At 50.7% G+C, this 27,890-nt stretch overlaps 1 protein-coding gene across 1 annotated transcript; it reads right to left on the bottom strand.

The window, feature by feature from the left end:
• Positions 1–927: 927 nt before the first annotated feature.
• On the bottom strand, positions 928–27,081 carry CACNA1F (calcium voltage-gated channel subunit alpha1 F; the record flags this gene model as incomplete). The annotated part of the gene is made up of 48 exons (XM_081081789.1): positions 928–1,227; positions 1,491–1,688; positions 2,248–2,360; positions 2,485–2,612; positions 2,728–2,835; positions 3,493–3,662; positions 3,923–4,057; positions 4,304–4,434; positions 4,586–4,687; positions 4,937–5,039; positions 5,234–5,330; positions 5,632–5,759; positions 5,986–6,145; positions 6,794–6,885; positions 7,141–7,206; positions 7,554–7,682; positions 7,888–7,908; positions 8,709–8,792; positions 9,009–9,119; positions 10,800–10,958; positions 11,056–11,257; positions 11,995–12,141; positions 13,187–13,239; positions 13,326–13,433; positions 13,839–13,926; positions 14,008–14,114; positions 14,252–14,311; positions 14,799–14,928; positions 15,092–15,239; positions 17,165–17,216; positions 17,402–17,447; positions 18,330–18,411; positions 18,524–18,644; positions 18,737–18,944; positions 19,824–20,049; positions 20,958–21,118; positions 21,235–21,261; positions 21,433–21,526; positions 21,639–21,731; positions 21,975–22,165; positions 22,950–23,053; positions 23,166–23,371; positions 23,980–24,132; positions 24,232–24,374; positions 24,618–24,757; positions 24,962–25,067; positions 25,333–25,615; positions 27,057–27,081. The coding sequence occupies 48 exons, from the start codon at positions 27,079–27,081 to the stop codon at positions 997–999; spliced, it is 5,970 nt and encodes a 1,989-aa protein (XP_080937915.1). The 3' UTR covers positions 928–996.
• Positions 27,082–27,890: the final 809 nt, after the last annotated feature.

Raw genomic sequence — 27,890 nt, 5'->3', positions numbered from 1 at the left:
AAGAAGCAGAAAGAGGAGCTCTTGGATCTGTGTGAGAGGAGAGTGGGTTACTCTTAGCTGGTCTTAGAAAAGCTTGTTGGGCCCTGAGTGGGACTTCCTGGGCATGGAGTTCCATCCTTTGCTGTCACCCATGTCTTCTGGCAGTGGATTTAGATTTTCTTTTTCTCAGGCAGAAGGTGGCAGAAGGTGGAATGTGGGAGACAGGGTGATAACAATTTAGCCCCCCTGAAATCCCTGATGCCATTAGAGGACCCCTCTGCCTGACATAACACATATCAGGCTAATTCTTTTTAAAATATGTTTTTAATTTATGTTTATTGATTTCAGAGAGGAAGGGAGAGAGAGATAGAAACATCAATGATGAGAGATTGATCGGCTGCCTCCTGCACGCCCCCTACTAGGGGATGAGCCCACAACCCGGGCATGTGCCCTGACTGGGAATTGAACCATGACTTCCTGGTTCATAGGTTGATGCTCAACCACTGAGCCACGCTGGCCGGGCTATACCAGGCTAATTCTAAACTCTAGGCCTTTCTATTGGCACAACTCTCCTCTGGTTTTCTTATCCTTTCCTTCTCATCTATGTGTCCTTCCTTAGTCTGACCCGACTGACCCCTTGTAGGGTCTCTGACTTTACCACACTCCTCATCCAAGTCGCCTCTCTTTTCCTCCATTTCTGTCCAGTGTGCACCCCTCCCCCACCACCTCCACTCTGCCTCCAGCTTTTTTTGGCTGCTGTCTCTTCCTCCTCCTCCTCCCTCCTTCACTGACGCTGAGTAATCAGACCTGGCTGTCCTGGTTTCCGGAAATACCCATGTGTGGGCAGTGGCTCAGCACTGAACCAGGATGGATGGATGGATGGATGGATGGGGGCTTTCAGGCAGCCCTAGGCTCCGAGTGCAAAAACATCAAACTCCAAGAGTGTGGTCTACGCCTGTCTCCCTCTGGGGAAGAGAGGGCAGGAGGTTTATTGAGCAGTGGGGTAGGGGTGGGAATTTAGAGGGCATGGACACAAGCCATCTCATCTCCCAGGTCCTCTTCATCGAAGCGGGAGAGGATGGACTCCTCATCACTATAAAGTGAGCTGGTTCTCTGTGCCAGCAGGTCAGTGGCAGCACTGTCCATCTCGTCCAGTGTCAGGCGACATGCATCCGCGATCTCCTGCTTGGCCAGGGCCACAAAGCGCGGGTCTCGGGCAAAGAGGTCCAGGCCCTCAGAGATGAGCACCTGGGTCCACAGATAGGATCAGGGTTGACAGAAGGCACAGCATGGAGTTGAAGCAGCATGCACAGAGAGGTCAGTGTGGATAAATGATGCACCCTTGAGGCTATGCAAGGAAGTCAATGGGGGACAGTGGTACACACATCATGCTGAGCAGAAGTTGCAAAGCAAAGGGAGAGCTACATGCACAGCACAGAGACTGGGGACCCTTTCCCCCGCCTCCTCTTGTTCTCTCCCATCCCTCTTGCCCATGCCCTTTCTGAACTCACAGCCTCCACCAGGCTGTCAGCACTGCCCATCTTGCCATGACTGGGGTCTGAGTGGGTTCCAGGCACTTGCAGACAGGTGAAGGTGCAAAGTGGACTGCTGGATTTGCTGAGGTATCTCTCCCCTGCTGCACCCTCCTCCACCAAGAACAGTGGGGCATACAGGAGCCGACCCCTCTGAGGAGGGGTTGCCCAGGAACCCTGGACCAGAATAAACATCAGAGGGACAGTGATTGATGGGTGGAGTGTGAGGGTATAGGACTCATTTCTGTGCCTACCTCTTACCCCCCAAGCACAACTGTAGTCAAACTGAATGTGTGTAGATTACAGGTGAGTTTAAAAGCACGGAAGACCTGAGTTTAAATCTCAGCTCTGACACTTACCTGCTGTGTGATCTTGGGTAAGCCTCTCTGGGCCTCAGTTTCTTCATCTGTAAACTAGGGCTAATAACAGTACCCACCTCACAGGTACAGTGAGAATGTGTGAGTTCATATGTACCCTGTTCTTCAGAAGGTCTTGACATGTAGTGTGTCTGATAAATTCAACCTAGGCTGCCTGGCTGGTGTGGCTCAGTGGTTGAGTGTCGATCCATAAACCAGGAGGTCAGGGCATGTGCCCGGGTTGCAGGCTCATTCCCCAGTAGAGTGTGTGTAGGAGACAGCTGATCAATGTTTCTATCTCTCTTTCCCTTCCTCCCTCTCTAAGACAAATAAAAACACATAAAAAAATTTTAACCTAGGCTGCCCCCACCTCACCTCACCTGTGCCCTGCTGGGCCCTGAGTTTCGCCCACGATGATAGGTGCCTGGGATGGGTAAATCTTCACAACTTCCCTGGCGCCGCAGACACTGGATGGTGAAGGAGGGCTTCCGACCTGGGGGTGAGGATGGTAGGTGGTACGGGATGGGGGAGCAAAGAAAAATGTCAGTGCTTCCCCAGACCTCTGCCCTGCTGGCCCTTGGGGGCCCTAGGACCCACGCACACTTGCACGCTCTCACCTGCAGGTGTTGGGGGCAGCAGACGGCGGCGTGGTGCGTAGTGCCCATCCATGTATCTTTGGGGCCTGTGAGGTGGCAAAAGGATGGGGCAAGAGGGAGTCGCGGCCTGCTCATGTATGTAGGAGCCCCTGAATGGGAAGGAGGGCAGGCTGGGAGTGAGCTCAGGCCTGGGCATGGGCGATGGGGTGCCATTAGTCCTGCCCCCCAAACATGGGCTCATCCTACTTGTTGTGGCCAGAATACTGGCGCGGGACTTCCTCTTCCTCATACTGTTTCTCTTGCCCTTCAGTTCCCTTGGGCTGAAAACTTCCTTCTTCCGGAATGGTGAAAATGAGAGCCCCAGAACTTCTCCTGGGCAAAGTGAGGCAAGTAAGGCAGATTAGATCCCCAAATATCAGTATGTGGTCCTGGGCCCCTGGTTCCCTCTCCCTTACAGAAACACTGGGCTTCTAATTTTTTTTAATTATGTTAAAATAAAATTAACATAAAATTAACCTGTTATTTAAAAGTGAACATGGGCTTTCTTTTAAGAGACATTTTTTCTCATTGGAAAGACCCAATATTTAAAAAAAAGAAATCAAAGTTGGCCTGTTAAAGAGACAACTTCAAATAAGAATTGGGGGTGTGCTGGGGTATAAAAGCTAAGAGTGACCTTATTACATCCTTCCACTATCTTTATGAAGTAAGGTGCTATTATTATCCCCCTTTCACAGGTGAGGAAATTGAGGACCATGAAAACTAAGTGAGTAGCCCAAGGTCACTTAGCAAATGGCGGATACAAGATTTGAACTTAAACCCATTTAGTCCCATATCATGTGCTTTTTGCATTAAACCTTTGCATTGCCTTTCTCACATGAATCTTATTATCCTTTATTCCCATCTGAGCCCTTGAATCCCTCTCATTTTCCCCAAATTTCCATTAGAAGGCCTTACTCCTATGCCCCCTGAGTTATCCCCATACAGTGGCTAGTCCCTGCCTTCCCTCATAATCTTCTCCCCTGACCATACCTGTGAGCATAGGATCCAGCCTGGGGCACACTGGACTGTCTGGAGTTGGGAGCCCCTGCATCATCATCACTGGGCCCCAGGGAGAGTGAATCTGGCAGTTTGTCTCCAGTTGGCAGAGACACAGAAATCAGGGAGCTCCTACGGGATGGGGGCTGGGAGCCCATTGGAGCCTGTGGGAGTCACAGGACAGTGTTGCATCCATGTTTCTATCTAAGTCATTTGGTCATATGGTGTGTCTCTGGTGAGCACCTCAGGGACTGGCTGTATCTGGGTCTTGGCCTCCAACAGCGGATGGTAGATGCCAAATAAACATTTGTCTATTGCCAGGGTGGGTGGGTGGGGGGCTTCTCTTAGAGGCAGTGTGGAAGTTACTCAGGGGATTAAGGGGTACTTTACAATCCGGGGGGAGTGGAAACTTGTCGTTCCTCACTTGGTATGTTTCTGGGTCCTTCTCATCTTCCTCTTCCTCTCTGCCCTGCCCCTCTTCCTCCTCCTCTTCATCTATGTCATAGGTGAGGGCCTGTCGGATCTCAGGAACCAAGTCCTGTAGGCTCCTCAGACCAGCCTGTGAGGGTGATAAAATAGGGAAGCGGGATAGCTCAGGGTCTAAACTCCCCTTTCATTAAGCCTGCTTCCCATGCAGGAGTGTGGGGTGGGGGAAGGAGTCCCCTCAACCATCTCTGACCCTCTGTGGGTCCTGGGGTCTCAGTTTCGAAATCTGTGACATGGGCTCCATGAAATCAAGAGAGCAGTTAGCCTCTGCCACAGTGCTCCCACATACCCCCACCCACCCAGGCTCCACTCTGAAGACCTGAAGGACAGAGAAGGTGCTTGGGGAGGCCTCGGTCCCTAGTAGCCCCTTTTCTTTTCTTCGCCGGAATTTGCGGAAATAGTCCTGGATCAGAAATGTGGCATAGAATTTGCCCACGGTGACCTCTTCCTCTGGGGGCAAGGGAGAGGAGGCAAGGTCACATAGGGGTCCTCTGTTCCTCCCACCCTACCCACAGCATAAACTCCTCTCCCCAGCCAGTGCTGGTGAGCAATCATCTGACATTCAGAGGCTGGATCAAGAATTGGGGTGAGGATAGCTCACCATCAGCAGGGGGGATGACTTCATCTAGCAGCTTCTGCTTCATCCGCTTCCAGATCTTTTTGATGACAATCCGAAGCTCCTGATTGGCTTGCTCCAGGTTCCCTGCTCCAGGAGAGGATGGGGGAGGAGGGCGTGCATGAGCCAATAGGAAGAGTCCTTCACAGCCACTCCCTCACTGTTGGAGGGGCTTTGCAAGCTTCTACTGCAGTCATGCACCACCTCCCCTATTAGGTGGGGAAATGGGCCTGGAGAAAACAGTCACCTATTTTGAGGTTCAGCACTCAGTTTGCTCCCTGCAACCTCCCCAGGGATCCTTCCACTCCTGCCCGCCCCCCCCCCCCACACACACACCTTCTGTCTTGATCTTCAGGGATGTCCGAACCAGGGCAAAGAGTGTGGCATTGAATGTCACTGTCCCATCTGAGTTGAGAGGCATGTTCATCGCCACAAGTCTCTGTGCACACCAGGGACATGAAACCCACTTTGGGCAAATGCCTGAGATGCAGGCCTGAATGTCCAGGGGCAGAAACCTTTGAAGATGCAACCAAACACCCCCTCCTCACCCAAGGCAAAGTTTCTGCCCACCCCTGTCAGATGGTGGACAGCTCTCTCAGAGGCAAGGGGCGTGAGGTGGGCAGGTGCACAGACCTTGCAGGCCACTCGGTGTGGGCACAGCTTCCCAAATCCCAGTGGTGGCTGGATGCGTCTCAGCAGGGCAACCACATCCAGGTGCTTGATTCGGCCCCTTGGGCAGGTGGAGGTAGGTGGGAGGCACCACTGGATTGGAGATACCCCCTCTAATCTTTTCTCAAGGACCCACCAGCTCATCACTACCTCTCCCCAACAACACCCCAGGGTCTGCCAGGGCAGAATTGAAAGGCGGTCATTGCGGCGGGGGGGGGGGGGGGGGGCAGAAGACAGGGTCAGGGGACCCTGGGGCATCTACTGACTGGGTAATGGGAGGAGTAGGTTGGGGCTGGGAGACTGTGGGGCAGTGCACTGTCCCCTGGGATACCAAGTATGGGGTTAGAGGTTAGAGGACATACTTGGCCCCAGGGTCATATTCAGACCAGATCCTCTTGAATTCATCGAGGTGATGGGGCCCCAGGATGGACCAATCTCTGGTTAAGTAATCAAAGTTGTCCATGATCACAGCCACAAAGAGATTTATAATCTGTGGGCCAGTGAGTGGGGGATTAGGTGAAGTGCAGAGTAGAAAGTAGGGGGTTGGTGGGAGGCTAAGGTAAGATGATATGGTCACTAGGTTACAAATCCCTGAACCAGGCCAGCCCTTCCACCTACTCTGAAGATCTGGGCTCCCCACCTCATTTGACATCCCCAGACCCTTCAGGGCCAGCCCCTATGGTAGTGGTGGTGGTTATGGGGGGAAAGGTCCTCACCAGGAAGGCACAGAGCATGAAGAAGCTAATAAAATAGGCGATGGCAAAATTGCTACCACAGGTAAACTCCTCGCCAGGGCCAAAGTCAGACTCAGGGTCACATCGATTCCCAGGAAGGGTGGCAAGCATTATCTCCTGCCATGCCTCACCAGTGGCACACCTGGGGATCACATGAGGGTGTCATCCTAGAGGGAAGGCTCTGAAGTCATGGCAAATGGTATTATGGGGACTGGAAAGGTTATGGGATGACCCACCTCCTGCCAGGGGCTACATCTGGCACAAATAGCATTTCTACATTTAAAAAGCTGGCATTTGCCCTGACCGGTTTGGCTCAGTGGATAGAGCATCGGCCTGCGGACTGAAAGGTCCCAGATTCGATTCAGGTCAAGGGCATGTAACTTGGTTGCAGGCACATCCCCAGTGAGAGATGTGCAGGAGGCAGCTGATCAGTGTTTCTCTCTCTCTCTCTCATCGATGTTTCTAACTCTCTATCTCTCTCCCTTCCTCTCTGTAAAAAATCAATAAAAATATATTTAAAAAAATAAAATAAAAAGCTGGCATTCAATGTTTATGATGGTTGTATTCACATTTTACAGATGGGACACTGAGACCAAAGAAGGGGATACATCTTACAGCCAGAAAAAGGATGGCTGAGGCTAGAATATTATCAAATGCTCAGGTCACAGCCAGAAAAGGTCCCAGGCAACATGGAACCCCATGCTGCCCTGTTATTTCCACAGCTCAGGCAGTCTGGGACCCACAAGGGCGTGCTAGGGACTGAGGTGGCAGAGAGAGGGGTAGATGTCACCTGAACAGAAGCAGTACAGCCTGTGGAAAAGTCTGAAAGTTGTTGTTTCGGTTGATCTGTGTGCCATCTTGAAGGGCCACCTTGCCGAACATCTGTGGGCACACAGGAGCTGTGTCAGAGGGGTGAAGAGGTTGCCACCCATTTCGCAACTACTAATACCCAAAGGGTCCTTACAACCCTGACAAACAGGCACTGATGATCCCATTTCACAGACATGTGGACTGTCTCAGGGTCATCCAGCGTGTCTGTCTGTCTTTCCACTCACCAATCCCAATTTCGGACTCTTCCTAATCAACCTCCCTCATTGGAGAAGTGCCTGAGGGATGCTCCCTAGGGTCCCCACTCACCTGCATCCCAATGACTGCATAAATGAAGAATATCATTGCGATGAGAAGAGCAACATAGGGCAAGGCCTATGGGGTGGAGAGGAAGATAGATACTCAGGTCCAGGCAGAGAACTATAATCCCCAGAATGCGCTGCTCCCTCAAGCCTGGACCTGATGAGAGATGTGGTCCATCCCCCAAGTGCCCATGTGATGACTACCAGTATATCCCAAATGTGGACACAGCATTAAATACAATAGACTAAAGTCAGTGAAGCCAAGGCATGTTAGGAATTGAGAGCCTAGAAAAGAGAAAACTGAAAATGGTAAGTTGCAGGTGGGTGTGGCACACTAGGAGATACAGTTCTGAGGGTGGTAAAACAGCAGGCTGAGAGGTAAGGTGGGGGTAAAGGGTGGTCAAAGGGATGGGGAATTACCTGGAAGGACTTGATGAATGTCCAGAGCAATGTGCGGATCCCTTCACCCTTACTGAGAAGCTTGACCAGTCGCATGACTCGGAAGAGGCGAAAGAAAGTGATGGAAATGCGGGAACTGTCCTCAGAGCTCTGGGGTTGGGGGTATGGTGGGTATGCTCAGCCCACATTTTCCCCAGCCACCTCCCTGCTTCAAGCTTTGGCCCTCCCAGCCCCTAAATCTGTCAGAAGTCAGGTCCCAGGGTGGTCAGGGAGCATTTATAAGGTCTCTTAAGGTAAAAAGGAAGAAAGGGTGGGTGGGGAAAAAGCAGAGTCCCTGTTGATGATGGGGGGCTACCTCGCCAAGATGGCCACCATTCTGGAGGGAGATATGGTCAAGACAGGGGAGACAGAGGAGATGATGTGATCGCAGGCCCAAGTGAACAAGGGGAGAAATTATTGAACAGTTATAGGGGATAATGGATGGTACAATCATTATGCAAGGTCCAATGAGGAAGGTTATATGGTAGTGGATTAAGATGGTTGTGGGAAAAGTTGGTAAAGAGGGTAAAGGAGAGGAGAGGGTACAGGAGATTATGGAGGAGAGATATTGGAGGAAATGATGGAGCCAGTTGTTTTATGGAGATGATGGATATGAGAGAACCCATGGGGGGACCCATTGGAGAAGCCAGTGATGGAGGTATGGAACCAGCAGCATTGTCAATAGATGTAACAGTACCATATAATACCCAATGGAGGAGATTATGGAGCCAACCATGCAGTCAGTGGTAATGACAGAGACGTGAAAGACCCAGCGTTGGAGATGATGGAGTCAGTGGAGGGAATGGAGTCAATGAAGGAATCAGAAGAGATGATGGAACCAGTGGAGGTGGATGTAGAAACAATGAAGGAAATAATAGAAATAACAAAGTCATGTTAGGTGATGGTGGATCCAGAGGGTGGGCTGCAAATGGAATGAGGGAGGTGGTGGAGGGGGATTTGGGCTGAATCCAACAGGGACTCAGAAGGGATAGAGCTAGAAGGAGGAGCACTGAGTCTCCATGAGTGGGGTGGATGGGATTGTGTCATCTCCTCTACCCATTTGAAAGAAAGCCCTGGGGTTGAGGTGAGGAAAGATTAGCAGGGGGAGAGTGGGTTAGTAGAGAGGCCAGTACTCACGCTGACTTCAGTGACAGCAATGTCCACTACGCTGCCCACCACAATAAGAGCATCAAATGTGTTCCAGGCGTCGGCAAAGTAATGCTGGAGGCAGGAGGAAAGCAGAAATCTGTCTTCTAATATCTAGGAAGCTAGGGTAGGGGGCCAGTACGGTGGGGAAATTGGGGAGACAGAGCCCAGCTTAGACCACACGATGGGCCTGCATCTGGATCCCTCTCATGGCTCCCTGGCTGCTGCCCTCCTGAGAGCACTGCAGTGAGTTCCACCCCAAGGAATTCACCCACTGCAGGTGGGGCACACCTTAGGTTTGAAGGCGATGATTTTGAGCACCATCTCAACAGTAAAGAGGCCAGTGAAGACCATGTTGAGGATGTCCATGGCATAGTTGAAGGGAGCAGTCTGCTCATAGTGCTGGAGGAGAAAATCAGGTGTGAGGACAGCACCTGAGGCAGAGAACCCCCCACCCCTAGTCAAATGTTCTCTGGCTAGGAGTGAGGGGAGTCTGAGGAGGTAGTATAGCACAATGGGTTGGCTTAACCCCTCACATTATCTACCTCCATGATGGATACTGGGGGAGACCAACTCTTTTACTTGTCAACTACAGCTGATTTTCAATATTATTTTATATTAGTTTCAGGTGTATAGTATAGTGGTTAGACATTTATATAATTTACAAAGTTATCACCTCAATAAGTCTAGTACCCACCTGGAACCATGCATAGTTATTGCAATATTATTGACTGTATTCTCTATGGTGTACTTTATATCCCTGTGACTATTTTATAGCTATCAATTTGTACTTCTTAATCCTTTCACCTAGCCCCTGGATTCCCCTCCTATCTGGCAACTGTCAGTTTGTTTTCAGTATTTATGAGTCTGTTTCTGTTTTGTTTTTTCGTTTATTTTGTTCTTTAGATTCTACATATAAGTGAAATCACATGGTATTTTTATTTCTTTGTCTGACTTATTTAACTTAGCATAATACCCTCTAGGTTCATCTGTGTTGTAGCAAATGGTAAAATTTCATTTCCTTGCAGCTAGTTCTGACTGACATAGAAACATAAGTCTGCTGCTGGTTGGGTAGCTTCTGTGAAAAATATTTTTGCCTTTTTTTTTTTTTTTTTTTTTTTTTAGAGAGAGAGAGTGGAAGAGAGAGGGAAAGACAGAGAGAAATATTGATATGAGAGAAACACATTGATTGGTTGCCTCCTGCATGGACCCTGGTCAGGGACCAGGCCAGGGAGGAGCCTGCAACTGAGGTACATGTCCTTGACTGGAATCACACCCGGACCCCTTCTGTCCACAGGCTGTTGCTCTATCTACTGAGCCAAACCAGCTAGGGCTATTTTCGCTTTCTAATAAAAGGCTCAAATTAGGAGAGTCCTCTGGTGCAACTGTCTCTCCCTTTTTCTGCCCTGAATGTAGTGTTGATGCCCAGAGCTGTGGCAGCCATTTTGTGACTATGAAGCAACAATCATGAGAATGAAAACTAACTCACTAAAAAGAGCAGAGCAGCCTGGCTCAGTGGTTGAGCATCAATCTATGAACCAGGAGGTCACGGTTCGATTCCCGGTCAGGGCACATGCCTGGGTTGCAGGCTGGATCCCCAGTGCGGGGCATGTGGGAGGCAGCCGATCAATTATTCTCTTTCATGATTGATGTTTCTATCTCTCTCTCCCTCTCCCTTCCTCTCTGAAATCAATAAAAACATATTTTAAAAAAAAGAGTGGAGCAGGAAGACAGAGACTGGGTCTTTTATGAGCAATGAACAAACAGCCTACCTCTACATTTCTTGTTATGTACATCTTTTCACATTTTAGAATCTCTGAAATTGGGGTGTGTTTTATAATCAATGGCAACTTACAATTGCTATCTGCCATTTCTTTTTCATATTCTTTGATTTCTGAAATCAGGATGTAACTTACAATTATTGGCCTTAGATGTGAAGAGATGTGGCAAATATTTTTATAGCTTAAGTCTCTGTCACTTGGGGGTTTTATTACTTGCAGCCTAAACCATGCCTAATGGTTCCCAAGGGATTGTGTAGACAGAATAGGGTATTTGGCAGGGGTCAGGGTGGGGAGCTCAGACCTGCATGGCTAGAGCAACCGTGTTGAGCAGGATGAGCAGAAACATGAGGTACTCAAAGGCAGCAGAGTTCACAGTGGCCCACACACGATACTGATGCGGGTTCTTGGGAATGTAGCGGCGGAGTGGCTGGGCCTTGAGGGCGTACTCCACGCACTGGCGCTGCATATGGGTGCAGGGCATGAGTGAGCAGTGAGGTCCCAAGGCAAGGGGGTGTATATGGGGGGTTGATGGTCATGGATCAGGGGTCAGAGGTCACCTGGTTCTTGTCCAGCTCACAGTTTTGGTATTCTTGCTCCCCTTGGGCACGGAAGGTGATGATGACAAAGCCCACAAAGATGTTCATCATGAAGAATGCGATGATGATGATATAGACAATAAAGAACACTGAAATCTCCACATGGTAATTATAGATGGGTCCCTGGTCCTCTGCATGTGCATCAATGGCCTTGTATAGCAGCCTGTGGAGCCAGTGGAGGCAGGTGAGGGGATATACCAGGCCCCTCAGACCTTCCCCCAGACCACTTATCATAGACATCTCAGAATCTGTTGCTTGGTACCCCAAAGACCCCTAGGTCCTTTGACCTAATCACCTGGAACCTCCATACATACTCCAAGAGACCTCCACTAGGCCCTCAAAGACTCCCAAATCCCTTAAGCTCCCACAGACCTCCCAAATCCCCTTCTCCATCCACCTGTAGTCCCCATGCAGTTACCCATAACTCCCCCACCAGCCCCCAAAGATTGCTAAATCCCCTGTCCCATCAACTTGAATTCCCTGCTCCACCTCCCTAGCGATCTCCAACTACTACCCTGAAGACTTGCACAACTCTCTGGAAACCCTTGAATCCCCCATTCCATCTCCTCTGAGACTCCCAACCAGTCTCTCCAGGCATCTACCTGGTCCCCCCTAAATCCTACCCAGTCCTCTCTAGACTTCTACCTAATCCCTCAGAGATCTCTACCCAATTCCTGGAGACCCCACCCACCCGGGTCCCCAAAGCACCCAGCCAGCTACTGGAAGACCCCCACCCAGTCTTCTGATATGCCCACCAGTCCCCAGAAAACTCTATCCAGTCTCAAAAGGCCTTGATCACATTTCAAGATACCCTCCCACCCATCCTTCAGCAGATTCCAAGCCAGTCCCCTAGATACTCCTTCCTTGTCCCTTGCTCATCCCTGGGGCCCTTCTCCTCACGCAGGCCAGCCTTCGAAGGTGGAGACAGTGAACAGAGCCATCATGGCTGAAAGGACATTGTCAAAGTTGAAATCGCTGTTGACCCAGAGCCGCTCCCGGACCAGGGGCCGTGACACATCTCCATCAGGATAGACCAGGAAGGAGCCCCTGTAGATGTTGTAGACAGTTTGAGTGGGTGAGGAAGGGTAGAGAGCTGTGGAAAGGGGACTGAGGTTTCCAGCATGGAGGCATCAGGGCATCATGGTGGAGCTGGATAGCCTGGGTTCAAATCCTGCCCCTCCATTTACTGGCTGGGTGACCTTGGGCATTTAACCTCTCTGTGCTTCAGTTTTCCCCATCCATGAAATAAGAATAAGAACAACATATTTACTGTCTTGTTACATGTATAATTAAGTCAATAGTGAGAATAGTGTGTGGCACATAGTTGGCACCACATACAGGGTGGGGCAAAAGTAAGTTTAGAGTTGTGAGTACATGAGATACAGCGTTTATTCTTGTAGTATTATTTATTACAACTGTAAACCTACCTTTGCCAATCCCTATATGTTAGCCCTCATCACCATTATCATCATTATCATTGCCACCCAGAAAAAAGTAATACATATAATAGCCAACCCGTTCATCACTAAGTTTATGCCAGGCATGGTGCTACCTGGTAACTTTACATTGTAGTACACCCTCCATGTGGTAAGTCATTTACTTCTCACAAAAAATCAGTGAGAGTCACATTTTTAAAATCACCATTCTTCAGTTAAGGAAAATGGGATTCAGCAAGGTTAAGAAATGTAAAAAATTACAAGGTTAAGAAAAGTCTCATGGGATGATTTGAACCAGGAATGTTTGATTTCAAAGTCCATGCTTCTGACCTCTACCCTCTATAGGATGGAAGTTGGGGATTAAGTGGTGCATGGGTGTCATGGTGTTTGGGGATGGCTGGGAGGGGTTTGGGGAGGTACTGAGGAGCCTCTTAGAGTTTGGTGAGATCTGAGGGCCTTTGCAGTTCTTGGGAGAGTTCTGATGGTGTATCTTGGAGGCTTGGGGAGTTCTGGGAGCCTTGATAAAATCTGGGGGGCTCTCTGAAGTTCTTGGGAGGAAACTCTAAGGGTTTCAGGGGCCTTGGTGAGCTCTAGGGGCCTCTGTGGCCTTTGGGAAGGGTTCTGGGCCCAGTGAGGGCAAGGTCTTGGCTACTTACTTGCATTCTTTGGGGGTGTGTTTGGCCTCATCAGTGCAACTGTAGAATTTCCCCTGTAGGGAGGATATTTGTCAAGCAGGTGCACCCTTCAACACCACCTTGACTCATGCCTGGGCCTCCCTCTAGTGTTTCTTCCCACCTTGAAGAGCTGCACACCAATGCAGGCAAACATGAATTGCAGAAGTGTGGTTACAATCATGATATTCCCGATGGTCCGGATGGCCACGAACACACACTGCACCACGTGCTGCAGGTACCCACAAATATGACTAATGGACAGTGCAGGCCACAGCAGCCATGGGGCAGAGAATATGGGCATGATGGAGCTCAGGGACTTGGGTCAGGGACATGTTATTGTGGGTCAAGGATGTGTGGTCAGGAACACATGGTTAAGGGACAGTGATGTGGGCCAGGGATGTGTGGGCACCAACCAGGAATAAGTGTTTACCAGACAAGATATGTAGCCACATGCCAGGGACTCAGATCAGAAAAATGTGGTCATTGGTTAAGGAATATGGTCTGGCCACATGGCCAACGGTCAGGCATGAGTGGTTACATGTGGTCATGCATCATGCAAATGGTCAATCTGATAAGTGATTTTGGCCTCAGGGGCAAGGCCTGGATCCTGTGGACTTAGGTGGGGTGGGGTTACCTTGAGTCCCTTGGCTCGGTTGATGGCTCTAAGGGGCCGAAGTACTCGGAGTACTCGCAGAATCTTTACTACCGATATTGCACTGGAGCTGGGGAGGGCGCAGTCCTCAGGCCCTGGCTCAGGCCTTGCCTCAGCTCTGGAGGAATGGGCTGGGTGAAGGGTCACTTACTGGATGCCAAAAGAGATGAGGGACACACTGACCACCAGCAGATCCAACAGATTGAACCAACTACGGCAGAAGGAGCCTTGGTGCAGGAAGGCCCCGAACACCGTCATCTGGGGAGGATGTTAGAGGTCATCAGGCTAAACCCCAGATTTGGGAATAGAAGGAGTAGAAGGGGATGGAAACAGGAGAGGTGGGTTGCGGTGGTGGTTGGGGCAACTGGAGGTATGATTGGGGACCCATTAGTTACCTTTAGTAGAATCTCCACAGTGAAAATGGAGGTGAAGGCATAATCAAAGTACCCCAGAATCTGGGGGATGAAAAAGAGGGAAAGTCACTGAGTCATGGCTGTGGGGTATCCTAGGTGTGTGTGTGTGTGTGTGTGTGTGTGTGTGTGTGTGTGTGTGCACGCGCATGCGCGCGTGCATACTTGTACCTCTCTATGTAATCACTGCTGTCCCCCTCCTCCTCCCTTCCCTCTCTTTCTTATGATCATTAAGAACTGCTCCACAAGGCAAAAGGCTTGGCCATCAGAAAGACTAGGGTTCAAATTTGGGCTTCTCTGCCTCTACTCAGCTACATGGGTGCCCTTGGCCTGTTCAACCACTCTGAGCACAGATTCTTCTTCAGCTGTATACTGATCTCCTCCTTGGAGCTTCCGCAAGTGTGCTACACACTCAGTAAGGCTGCCATTTTTGCCCTTCTCTTTCTGCCCAGATAGGGGTCTTCTCCCTGTTTGCACACTGGCTGGATAGTGCCCAATAGGACATTCCCGGGAGTGTCCCCCAAAGGCTCACGTGGTTGCGGAAGGAGTGGACTCGGATGGGGTCCTCAGCGGCCAAGGACACACTGCTGAGGATGATGAATACGAGGATAAGATTGGTGAAGACATGATGGTGGATGAGGGTGTGGCAAACCTTCCTCATTCTGGTGAATGGGGAATGGACCGTGGTCAGAACCCAGAGTTGATTGGGAAAGCCCAAGGGTTGCAGCTCAAGCCTGTTGTATCAGGATGTGTACCCTACCCCACTGAGCCTTGGCTGCCCCCTGGCCCTCCACCTGCTCAAACCCCTCCTGCCCCAGCACTCACGGGTTGGTTTGGCTGAGGCAGAAGAAGGCGCTGCCCTCAGGGATGGGCACCACCTTCTCCTTGGGAACAACTTCCTGTAGGAGTTCCACACGTCCTGCACCCTCTTCTTCCTCCTCTTCTTCTTCCTCCTCCTCCTCTTCCTCCATGCCTGGCACCACAAGATCAGAAGAGAGGGAATTAATTGAGAAAATGTGTGTAAAGCACTTAGAACAGTGTCTGGGACACAGTAAGAGCTGAGTAAATGTGTGTTGGAATGAACACTGCCATCCTCGCAGTTATATACATGCGATCCTATCTAATAATAGACAAACAGGGTAATTGACCATACCTTCGCTATGCCTCCCATGTGCTAATCAGCACGATATGCAAATTAACCCAACCAAGATGGCGGCTGGCAGCCACACAGCTGAAGTGAGCAGGAGGCTTGCTTGCTCCAGTGATAGAGGAAGCCAAGGTTCCCCGCGTGCCGCGGCCCGGCTCTGAGCTCCAAAAGCAACAAAGTTTCAATTATAGAAGCTAAACAAACCTAAGATACCTGCTTTCAGCAGGCCATGGCTCAGAGGTGGAACGAGCAGGAGCCTGGCTCTCAGCTCCAGTGACGGCAACAAAGTTTCAATTATAGAAGGTAAATAAATCCCAGAATAAAAAGAAAAAAGAAAAAAAGGAGAGGCTGGGAGCTTCAGTCGCTGGCCAGCCTGAAAACGGCCCTCAGCCCCTCACCCAGACTGGCCAGGCACCCCAGTGGGGACCCCCACCCTGAAGGGGGTGTGACCAGCTGCAAACAATCATAAGCCCCTCACCCAGGCTTGCCAGGCACCCAAGCGGGACACCCACCCTGATCCGGGACACCCTTCAGGGCAAACCAGCCGGCCCCCACCCATGCACCAGGCCTCTATCCCAAATAGTAAAAGGGTAATATGCAAACTGACCCTAACAGCAGAAAGATTGGGAATGACTGGTCACTATGACACACACTGACCACCAGGGGGCAATGCTCAATGCAGGAGCTGCCCTCTGGTGGTCAGTGAACTCCCACATGGGGGAGCTCTGCTCAGCCACAAGCCAGGCTGATGGCTGCCAGTACAGTGGTGGTGGTGGGAGCCTCTCCTGCCTCCTCAGCAGCGCTACGGATGTCCGACTGCAGCTTAGGTCTGCTCCCCGCTAGCAAGTGGACATCCCCCGAGGGCTGCCGGGCTGCCAGAGGGATGTCTAATTGCCAGCTTAGGCCCAATCCCCCGGGGAGCAGGTCTAAGCCAGCAGGTGGTCCCAGACTGTGAGAGGACACAGGCTGGGCTGAGGGACCCCCCCCCCTGCGCTGAGTGCACAAATTTTTGTGCACTGGGCCTCTAGTCCTATATAATAAAAGCCTAATATGCAAATTGTCCCCTCGACTGGGAGTTCAACTACTCATTATGATGTGTGCTGAGCACCAGGGGTTAGTTTGGAACATGGTGGGCATTGGTGATGCAGCGCTGGCAGCAGCAGGTGGCAGTGGAGGCACTGCTGGCCCCGATGGGCCCCGACAAGAGTGGGATCGTGGCAGGATGGTGGAGCAGGTGAGTGGGTGGCACCAGCCAAGGTGGGGCCCGATCACCCTGCTGATCTCCCTGCAGATGGTGACCAGCAGCAGTGGCAGGGCTGCCGCCCAGCTCCCAGGTGCTGAGGGAGCCAGGCAGGGCCCAATGACTCAGGCGGAGGGGGGCACATGGGGGTCTAGGGGCCCAGGTGCTGACCAGGGCCCAGAGGTCAGCTGGGACCTGCCCTTCCATGCAGACACTCATGCTTTGAGATCGCCGGCCAGGTCTAGGGACTGCACCTGTGCATGAATTTTGTGCACTGGGCCTCTAGTTATAAAATAAAGGCTCTGAGAAGTTCCGCAGTAAAACAAAACATCTGTTAATCTTCTTTAATCTCAATGTCCCAAATGTTGATGGCCAAAAACCATGCCCATTATTTTCAAGATGATCTTGGAAATGGCTGCTCCCTAGACAGGAGGGTCTCAGGGGTCGAGAGCTCTGCCTGGGTGCTGTCCCTAGGGTCCCACACCTCCTCTACCTGGCCCTGGTCACTTGCCTGCTCCTTCATTCTTTGCACCCTCCTCTTTCTCATTCTCCTCACCAGGCACCTGGGGACAGGAAGATAGGGGTCATTGGTGGTGGGAGAGACATCAGGAGATGGACAAAGGGAGGCATGGAAGGGATGCAATAATGAAGGATTGAATAGGCAGAGGTTGGGGGTTAAAAACACAAACACATAGACAGGCATTGATGGTAGTATGAGGTGTAGACAGTGCCCAGGTTTCTAACTCACTAAAGCTCCATTCTCCTGTGGGTGTTTCCCTTCAGTGCTCTTCTCCCTGTGTGAGGAAATGGGGGTATGTGTGATTGCTAAGGATTGCAGCAGATGGGTGAGGCGGAGGGGGGAACATTGCAGTCAGAACAGACCTTTCTTAGACCCCACAGAACTTCCCTGCTTCCGCCCTCATCCCCACAGTCTGTTCTTCTCACAGTAGCCAGAAGGATCCTGTTAAATCCTAAGTCTGGCACATCACTCCTCTGCTCGCACCCCTCCCATGGTTCCCACTCAGAGCAAAAACCAAAGTCTTCACTGTGGCCCAGAACACCCTAAGTCTGGCCTCACTATTTCCCCATTTGAGCTCACCTCCTATCACTCTCTCCTTTGCTCACTGGTCTCCCTGGTGTTTTTTTGAATGTGCTAAGACTATCATCACCTCAGGACCTTTGATTTGCTGTCCCCTTGCCTTGAACATTCTTCCCCCAGATATTTGAATGGCTCACTCCCTTACTTTATTCAGCTCTCTGTTCAACTGTCACCTCCACATAGAGACCTTCCTTGACTACTCTAAACAAAATAGCAATCTTTATTTCTCTCTATTCTTTTATTTCACTTTCTTTTTCTTTGTTACATAGTATTTACATATATTTAAAGTATATTATATATTCATTTATATGTATTTTGCTTCCCCAATTCAAATGTCAGCTCCATGAAGGAGAGGATTCTGTCTACCTTGACCCCTGTTATCTCCTCAGCATCTAGAACAGGACCTGGCACAAAGTAGTTGCTCAGTAAATGCATGTTGATTGAACGAAAACTGGCAGGTTGGATGTGGGGATGGGGATTGCCAGGGTGACAGGCATTTGTGGGGTGTGGGATGTCTGTGTGGATTCCCAGGAAGGGATTCAGGGGAGACTGTCTTAGGGCTGGAGCCAAACATCACCTGCCCTTGTTCTTGGCAGTGCCTGTATCTCCGCTGGCTAGGTTGTCCACAGCAATGGCAAGAAACACATTCAACAGGATGTCTGGGGTGAGCTCAGGCTACAAAAGATGGAGAAGCAGCCTGCTTGTGGATCACCCAGATCCCTCTATCCACCCCACCTGCCAGCATCCAGCCCCCCAAGTTTTCAAGGATACAGTTGCCGCAGATGAAGAGAATGATGAAATAGATGCACACCAGCATCCCTGGGAAGAAGGGGCCGCCATAAGCCATGATACCATCATACATGACCACATTCCAGTCCTCACCTGTCAGGATCTGGGGGGGGGGATTCACCATGAAGCTCTTGAGACCCTCCCTGCACCCTAGGGTGCCCCTGCCCCACCCATCCCATTATCTCCAGGCGCCACCTGAAAGACAGTGAGGAGGGCCTGGGGGAACGTGTCGAAGGTGCTTCGCTTGGTGTGTGTCTGGTCAAAGTTGAACTTGCCCCCAAACAGCTGCATGCCAAGCAGGGAGAAGATGATGATAAAGAGGAAGAGGAGAAGCAGCAAGGATGCAATGGATTTCATTGAATTGAGCAGGGATGCCACCAAATTGCTTAGAGATGCCCAGTGCCTGCAGCAGAGATGGAGGGGGCAGGGTTGACATGTCCAGTGGTGAGTTAGGAATTCCAGCTTGAGGTTCATTGGGGTGGGCTGGGTTCAAATGGCCTTTGATATCAGGGTTAGAAGTGATTTTGGAGCTGGGGTGAGGCAAGAATAAGAAGTGAGGGGAAGGTTGAGATTGGGGTTAGGTGTTAGGGGAGTAATGGGAAATGAGATTAGGATGGAGGGTAAATGGAAATTGATGGAGCTAGAATTGGGTTTCAGGTTGGGACCAGGACTGGGGTTGGAGTTTGAAATTGCAACTGGGGTCGATGTTGGGGTTAAGGATTGAGGAGTATTTGGAATTGTAGATGACTGAGTTAGGGATAAGATTGAGGCTGGGAACAGGGTTGTGTTTGGAGATTAACTGATGGTTAGGAGCTAGGAATGGGGGGGTTGTGGTTAGTGATGGGGATGAGGCTGTGCGTTAGGAATGAGATTGGAGATGGGGTTGGGATTGGGTATGGGGGTTGTAAATGGACTTGTGGATGATGAGTGGTTGGGGGTTGGGCTAGAGATGGTGTTGTAGTTGAGGGTTGGGATGGGGTTTGGGTTGGGCATGAGTATGGAGTTGAGTTCAGAGGCAGGGTTGAGGTTGAGAAAGAAGATGGAAAGAGAGTAGACACCCTTCCTACAGAACTTGAATCTCCACGAAGGCAGAAACTTGTGTCTGCTTTGATTCCTGATATTTCCCTAAGGCCTGGAATGGTGCCTGGTACACAGTAGGCACTCAATGGATATTTGCAAATTGGATGGTGAAATATACAGTTATCATTGGTACTGGGGTGGGGGCTGTTGGGGCTGTGTTTGTGGCTTCAGTCACCACCCCTCCCCCCCACCGCACACACACCTGGTGACTTTAAAGATCCTGAGGAGGCGCACACATCGGAGCACTGAGATGCCCAGGGACTGCATGGCACCCACCTCCACCAGTGTGGTCTCCAGGATGCCCCCACAGACCACGAAGCAGTCAAAGCGGTTGAAGAAGGAGGAAACGTAGGTGGAGGGGCCCAGACCATACAACTTGAGAAGCATCTCCACCGTGAACAGACAGAGCAACACTTTGTTGGCATACTCTGTGGGGAAAGGGGGAAGGGCTGGCCAGTTTCTGGGGTGATAATGTGAGGAGGTAGGGTCATGGGACGATCTGGGGTAGCTGGTATCAGGCCAGGCACAGGCTGGGGGTGGGATTAGGGTTAGGAATTGGGATGAATTTGTATATCAGAGTGGATGAGGGGCTTGGAGTTGGGGCGAAGGGCAGAGTTGGGGTGGGGCATCAATCAGCCTCTATGAGTCCAGAAAAGCTCCAATTCAAGGGTAGAGTTAGAGTCTGGGTTTTAGTTAGGACTGGGGCTGGTTTGAAGTTTGGGGTTAGAAGTGTGCTCAGTATTAAGGTTGGGGTTGAGATGAAAATGAATTCTTGTAAGAGCTATCACTTATAAAGTGTTAACTTTATGTGGGCCAGGCAATGTGCTAAGCACTTTTCACTTTAATATAATCCTCCTACCCACCCCATAAAGTGAATAGTATAACTATCTCATTTTGTAGATGGGGAAATTGAAGCACAGAGGGGTTAACTTATCCAGTGTGGTGTTAAGAGTCTGGGCTCTGCCCTAGCCAGTTGCTCAGTGATTAGAGCGTTGGCCTGCAGACTGAAGGGTCCCGGGTTTGATTCCGGTCAAGGGCACATGCTTGGGTTGAGGGCTCAATCCCCAGTAGGAGGTGTGCAGGAGGCAGCCGATCAATGATTCTCTCTCATCATTGATATTTCTCTCTCTCCCTCCCTCTCCCTTCCTCTCTGAAATAAGTAATAATAATAATAAAAAAAAAAGAGCTACAGAAGTGTAGGCTACAGGGTGGGATGGGACAGGCTAAGATTTCTGCATTTACTTGTGGGGAAGGCAGTGTTTGGGTGTTTGAGGCACCTGAGGGATCCTGAATTGGAGCTTCTGGGATGAAGGAAATTGGAGGCTGGGGAGCGCACCCTGGGTCTGGGTGAGCCACATGGGCTGCCCGTGGTGCTCTGAAGCGATGGTGAGCGTGTTGAGGAAGACAAGCAGCAGCACAGCCCAGTAGCAGGCATTGGACTTCACAGCTCGCCGGCAGCATGCCCGGAGACCCTGGTTGATTCGACGGAGGCGGCGGCTGGGCAGAAAGGAGAACCCATTGGCTGAGATCACCTACCTCAGCCTGCCCTGTGGAACTCAGGTGGGGATCACAGAGTCATGGGGTCCAGGAGTCACATAACTTCCTCAACTTACCAGACCCTGGTTTTCATGATCTTGTTTCTGCAAAAGAGGTTTATGGGAGGTGAGCGTCATAAAGGGCTGAGGGTCAGTCAGTGGCTAGGATCAGAAGTCAGGGGCTGAGGTCAAGGTTAGAAGATAAAGTAAGCACTGGGGTCAGGGTCTGGACTGAGTTCTGGGCTGGGTAAGGGGTCCAGGGGTTGGGGCCCTTACAGGCAGCGTGCACAACTTGCCAGAGCCCCCTCCTCCTCTTCCTCATCACCCGGAGTCTCTGCCATGGAACCAGTGTCACTGGCTGGCAGGCTGGCTGTGGGCAGGGTGGGAACAGAGGTCAGCACAGGAAGACCTCAAGTTTCCATCCTTGGCTTTCTCCTCCATCTACCCATCCTGCCCCCTCCCCAACCAGGATGGACACCCACCATGGCTGCTGGTGGAGTGTGTGGATCGGGTGGAGTGACTGAACCAGTGTAGACGGCCATGTCTCCTATTGGTCAGCTCTGCCAGTTGTGGTCCTGCAGGTATAGGGAAGACAGTTGAGGACCATGGCCTGAGGCAGGGTAAGGGCTGTGTGTGGGGGAAGTGGATTATTTGGAATCTGTTCTGGGTACAGTTGGGAGGTGGATCTGAATCTGGATCTAGGTTCTGTTTTCTAGGCCACATCTGAGGGCTGGGCCTAGAGTTGTTGCAGGGGAGATCTGGATCTCAGGAGGGCAGCCCCCATGGGGTAGGGAATGAGCCAGATTAGGGTTGCCTACGGTGGCCAGCCCTGCCCTCTTCAGCCACAGAACCAAAGTTTCCATCAGCTGAGGGGTCTTCCATGTCCGGCTCCTCTGCCTGCATGATCCAGTCCAGGTAGCCCCTCAGGTCCTCCTCCAACTGCTGCTTCTCCCTCAGCTTCTGGAAGTCCCCTCGTGCTTTTGCCTTCTCCCTCTCCTTGGAGAACTCCCTGAGGGTGGAGGATAGAGGGTGAGGTGGAGGAACCACCCTGGCCCCTTCGCCTTCCCCATTCCAGCCACACTGGCATCCTTGCTGTTCTTTGAATATGCCAAGCACATTCGTGCTTTGGAGCCTTTGCACAGAGTGTTCCCTTTGCTTGGGACATTTTCCTCAGAGAGCCACATGACTCATTCCCTCATCTCTTTCGCATTTTTACTCAGTAATACCTTCTCAAGGAGGCCTGTCCTGACTGTCCCATTTATAACGGCAAGATAGCCCCATTCCTATTTTTTTGGCTTTGCAAACATGTCTTCATTATCTACAATAATACATACTTTTAAAAAGGCCCAAGACCAATTAATGTACCTTCAACTGCAACTTTTGCAAATGTGACATAAATCCAAAATATACCGTAGATTTGATCAAAATTGGTATGCAAGTGTTTTTCCCTATTCTGCCAAGTTGGCCAGAAGCCTTCCTATTCCTATTTTTATCCTTCCTTTCTTTCCATAGGAAATATTCCATATAAAACACTACATATATGTTACTTATTGTATATGTTGCTATAGTCTGTCTTCCCCCTAGCCCCCAAATGTAATATCTGGGAAGGCAGGGATTTTTGTCTCTTGTTCCATTCCTAAAATGGTGCTTTGCACCCAGTAGATGCTTAATATTGACTGAATGAATGGTGGGGTATTTCAGATGGGTTTTGAAGGTTACCTAGGAGTTTTCCAGGAAGAAAAAAAGAGACAGAGTCTGAGGGGCAGGATGAGGGCTGTGTCTAGGCTCCTCACCCACTCAGGACGCCAAGTACAAGGTTGAGGACGAAGAAGGACCCAAAGATGACGAGACTCACGAAATACACCCAGGGCAGCTCATACCCCATGGCATCCTGCATCTGGGTAGAGAGAGGACATGCATCTCTCAGGGCATGCAGACATTCCTGCCTCTGAGCTCACGGAGAATAGGCAGGTTCAGCTTCTAAACTGTGTGACCTCTTTCCACCTCACCCAGTAGAGCACATCCGTCCATCCTTCCATGGTGACACACTGGAAGACCGTCAGCATGGCGAAAAAGAAGTTGTCGAAGTTAGTGATGCCTCCGTTGGGCCCTGCCCAGCGCCCGCGGCACTCGGTCTGGTTCAGCGTGCACACACGCCCAGAGCCTCCAGAGCCTGAAGACGCACAGGGCGATGGGTCCTCCTCCGCTTCCATCTCTGTTTGGAAGACAGGGTCTGGGCTCTGGGCTCAGAACCACATCCACCCACATTCCCTGCCACCCTCTAGCTCCACCCACCTGGGAAGTTCAACTCAGGGTCCTAGATTTTTCTAAATCAAGGACAACCCTTAGATCCTGACTCTGCCAGGTCAGGATTCTGAACCCCTGGGAAGCTGAGTCCCAACCACAGGGATCTGGGGAGTGGGACTGTAAATCTTGGGGTAGAATTTTATAAATGAAAGTGAGGTATCAATCTGGGGGGGGGAGTCTTGTGAATTTTGGAGGGCTTCTTAAAAAAAGGGTGGGGGCAAGTCTTGGGGTGGGGTCCGGATGAAGGGCCTGAATATCTGGGACTAGTTGTGCAGGATGGAGTCTTAAGTGGCTAGAGGGTGGAGTCTTGTGATAGGGCAGAGCTATTAGCAAGTGGGCGACTGTAGTCTGAGATTGAGGGCGGAGTCTTGAATATATGGGTAGGGCTTGTTTATCGGGGTTGGAGCCTGAGTCTGGGGGCGGAGTCTTGCGAATTAGGGTTTCCTTGAGAACACGGTCTGGCCCAGGAGGCAGTGGAGGGGCGCGTCCTGTCCCCGGAGGGATCGGCTGGCTGACCAGATCCCAGGAAGTAGCACGTTTTGTGCATGCGTCCGAGGAACAGCTCGAGTCCGATGATGGCATAAATAATGATGACGAAGAGCACGAGCAGAGCGATGTGCAGCAGCGGTACCAGCGCCTTCATGATGGAATTGAGCACTATGTGCAGGCCTGCGGGGAGCGAGGGCTGGGTGAAGTAGGGGCGGGGTCCGTTCAGTCCTCTTCCGGCTCCCCTTCCCTACCTTCAACCCCGGGAGGCGTTACACTCACTCGGGACTCCAGACACCAGCCTCAGTGGCCTCAACACCCGAAATGCCCGCAACGCCTTCACATCGAATCCCCCTGGCTTCCCTCCAGTATGCGGAGCATCTCCAGGCCGTCCGGGGCCCTGCTCCAGCAGCACGCTGAACAACCTGATGGGGGAGCAAGGTATGAGGCGTGGGCGGGTGTCAGGCTTTGGCACCCCTTCCCATCCCTCTCCTCTCCTGAGAAAAGCACAAGTCTCTGTAACCGGAAATGCAAACAGGCTTAAAATATTCCTGATTCTGGCTGCCAAATGGGAGCAATTTAAAGCAGTCGCTTCCCTGAGCCCCGAATTCAGCGGGCTTGGGATGGAAAGTTGAACTAGAGTAGGGGTGTGCCCCGCAGACGCGCACCCAACCACAACGATGATGAAATCGAGTAGGTTCCAGCCATTGCGGATGTAGGCGCTGGGATGGAGCACCAGCCCATAGGCCACGATCTTGAGCACCGTCTCCACAGTGAAAATCACCAGAAATACATACTCCACCTGCTCCTGGGGGCGGAGCGGGAGATCCAAGAGTTATTTGGGTTGGGGATTGATGGGGACAGGGGTAGGGGCAAAGGGCGTAGCCAGAACAGAGGGCTGGGCAGAGGTGAGTCATCTGGATCACTGAGGGGAGGGCCTGGTTGGAAGGCTTGAGGTGTAGTTCTACTGGAGCTGTATCTGACAGGGAGGGCATGGTGAAGCAAAACTCACCAGGTTGTGGTTGGCAGTGTTGGAGTCGTCTTCTGGGAAGGGAATGTAGACCCCCAGGGCCACGCAGTTGGCAAAGATGGTGAGCAGGATGAGGATGTCGAAGGGCCTCAGGTGGACACAGTCAAGGACCCCGGCAAAGCAGCCTTAGAACCCCAACATTCCCTTGGGGCCCTCCCCACCCAATGCTCACCCTTGACCCCAAGGTGACCAGCCCTCACATGCCCAGCCCCTACCCTGACCAAGGCCTTGACTCTGACTCCCCTGGTGAATGTCCTTCACTTTTCTTAAATTCCCCCTGAAGCCAGTACTTGACCCTTGATCCATGCTAATCCTGACCCAATCCTTCACTCTTGGTACTCTGGTGACCTCACCCCCTGAGGCCTTCCCCTGGCCTTCCAGGATGCTTCCACTCCACGATGCTGATGCAAGACTGCCGCAGAGGGTTGGCCAGGGTGAGGCAGAAGAGCGCCCGGGGTGACCGCTGAACACTGGCCACTGCCACCGTCTTGTGCTTACTGTGCTGAGTCCTTCGCTTAGGGGTCCCCAGGCCTGATGCCCCACTGATTTCACCCCCTGATTCTGGGGGTCCAGGGCACAGCCCCCATTCAGGACCAGGGCCTGCCCCATTGGCTGGACTGGGCTCTGAGGTGATGTCTGTGTGGAGAAATCAAGTGAGGAAGGACAGGATATTGGGGGCAATCATGGCTGCCACCTACCTGATTCCATCCCTCTGTCTGAGGGAAGGAAAAAAGAGCATGTAAAATTAGGAAAAGTTAGGGGTACCTCAGTTAAGGATTGGGGTGGTAAGAGTTGGTTTTGGAATTGATTGGGGATAGAGGGGGAGTTTATAGAGGAGTGAAGGTGAGGTTATAGTTCCAAGTGAAGTAGGGTTTGGTGTTAGACTTGGGGTAGAGTTTATATTGGCATGGGGTACCATTAAGTTTATAGCTAGAGGCAGATTTAGGGTAAATTCAAATGGTGGATTTTTGGGTTGGGTTTAAATACAGGTGGGAGTGGAGTGTGCTTGAGTTATGATTTAGGGTTAGGACTGGGTATTTGAGTAAGCTGGGATTAGAATTAGGATCAAGGTTGGAGCTGAAGTTAAGTTTGGATGGGATCTGAGTTTTGCATTGGGGTTTTCAACAAAGGTCATTCCCAATCCCCATGGCCTTGTTTCAGCCTGTGAAGGGCAGTAGATTGACCTGGTTAAGAGCCTCAGCTTTGGAGGAAAGAAGCTGAGTTTCAATCCTGACTTTACCACTTGATAGCTGTGTGTGGCCTTGAGCAACTTACATAACCCCTCTGAGACTCAATTTCCTTATCTGTATAATGGGTTGATAATAAGAGAACCTACATTATAGGGTTGTTGTGAGGATTAAATTAGTTCAACATTCAGAAGATTGTCTGGCACATAATATTATTCCCATTTTACAGGTGAGGAAATTGATGCAAAAAGAGGGGCTAAGTGATTTGATGAAGTGGTTGAATTGGGAGTCAAATCCAGATAGACTCTGACAGCAAGCTCTCACAACTTACTACCGCCATTGTGTGTGTGTTCTCTATTTCTATTTTTCTTTTTTGCCCTTAAAAATGGATCTGCGCTCTTTCTGAAAAGCCAGAGAACTACTTGCTAACAGCATTGACATCCAGGAGTTGGGGTTGAGGTGAGGTGACTTTAGAGCGCATGGTAAGGTCAGTATCTGTGTTGGGGTTTGGACTCTAACAGGGGTTTACCCTCTGGTTCGTATGGTTTGTGTTAGGATTAACCCTGGGGCTGGCTGTGGAGTTGAAGTTGGGTAGGCACTAGGATAGGGGTCAAAGCCAGGATTGGGGTTGGGTTTCAGCTGGTAATTATGGCTGTGGATGGGGAAGGGAGGCCATAGAGAACAGTGTCTGGGTCACGCTGAGCTTCATGGCTTAGTTGGAGGTAAGGCTGTGTTTGGGGTTGGCTGGGATGGGAACAGGATGATTCTGGTCACCTGGTGGTTCACCAGGGGTGGGGTCCTGGTGGGCAGTGGGTGAGTCAGAGGGGCTAGGGGTAGAGCAGAGCCCAGGCTTGCTCAAAGGGTCCTCAGGGGTGGAAGGCTGCTCTCACCTTTCCCGCCTTCAGATGCCGACATCCTCCTTTCAAGGTTGAAGAGCCATCTGCAAACAGCCCCCCTCTCTTCCCCCAGCTTTGGAGAGATTAAGGTCACTGGGCGGGGCCATAACAGGGTTGGATGGGAGGGTGAGCAGGGTCGAAGATGGGACATTTGTGGGCCAGAGCCTGGTAACAGAAAAGGCAGTGACTAAAAAAAAAAATTAAAAACTATTTTTATTGATTTCAGAGAAGAAGGGAGAGGGAGAGAGAGATAGAAACATCAGTGATGAGAGAGAATCATTGATTGGCTGCCTCCTGCGGGCCCCACACAGAGGATGGAGCCGGCAACCGCAACCCAGGCATGTACCCTGACCAGGAATTGAACCCTGACCTCCAGGTTCATAGGTCGATGTTCAACCACTGAACCATGCTAGCCGGGCTAAAAAAATATTTTTACAAAATATATACTAGCACCAGTCAGAAATTAAAATAAGAAAAATGATATTTTTTTTCCAACAGTATCTGAAATTTGAAGTGCATTGGAATAGATCTAACATAGTATATGTGTGAGATCTCTATACAAAAAATTAACAAATATTATCAAGTGATTAAAGGGGACCAAAATAAATTCACATATATGTTAAATTAACTAATTGAAATAGTAAAAACTAGGAAGATGTCAATTCTTTTCAAAACGATCTAGAGATTTAATGCAGTCCCAAACAAGATCTCAAAAGTTTTTCCATGGAATTTGATAAGATGGCTCTAAAATGTATATCGGTATACAGAGGACCTAGAAAAGCCAAAATCCTTTGAAAAAGTACAAGATGGAAGGAGGATTTGCCATAT

This window comes from Myotis nattereri, assembly GCF_964212035.1.
Source record: "Myotis nattereri genome assembly, chromosome: X".
NCBI classification, from domain to species: Eukaryota; Metazoa; Chordata; class Mammalia; order Chiroptera; family Vespertilionidae; genus Myotis; species Myotis nattereri.
The sequence above is the reverse complement of the archived record's forward strand: the minus strand, read 5'-3'. Positions and strand labels throughout refer to the sequence as shown.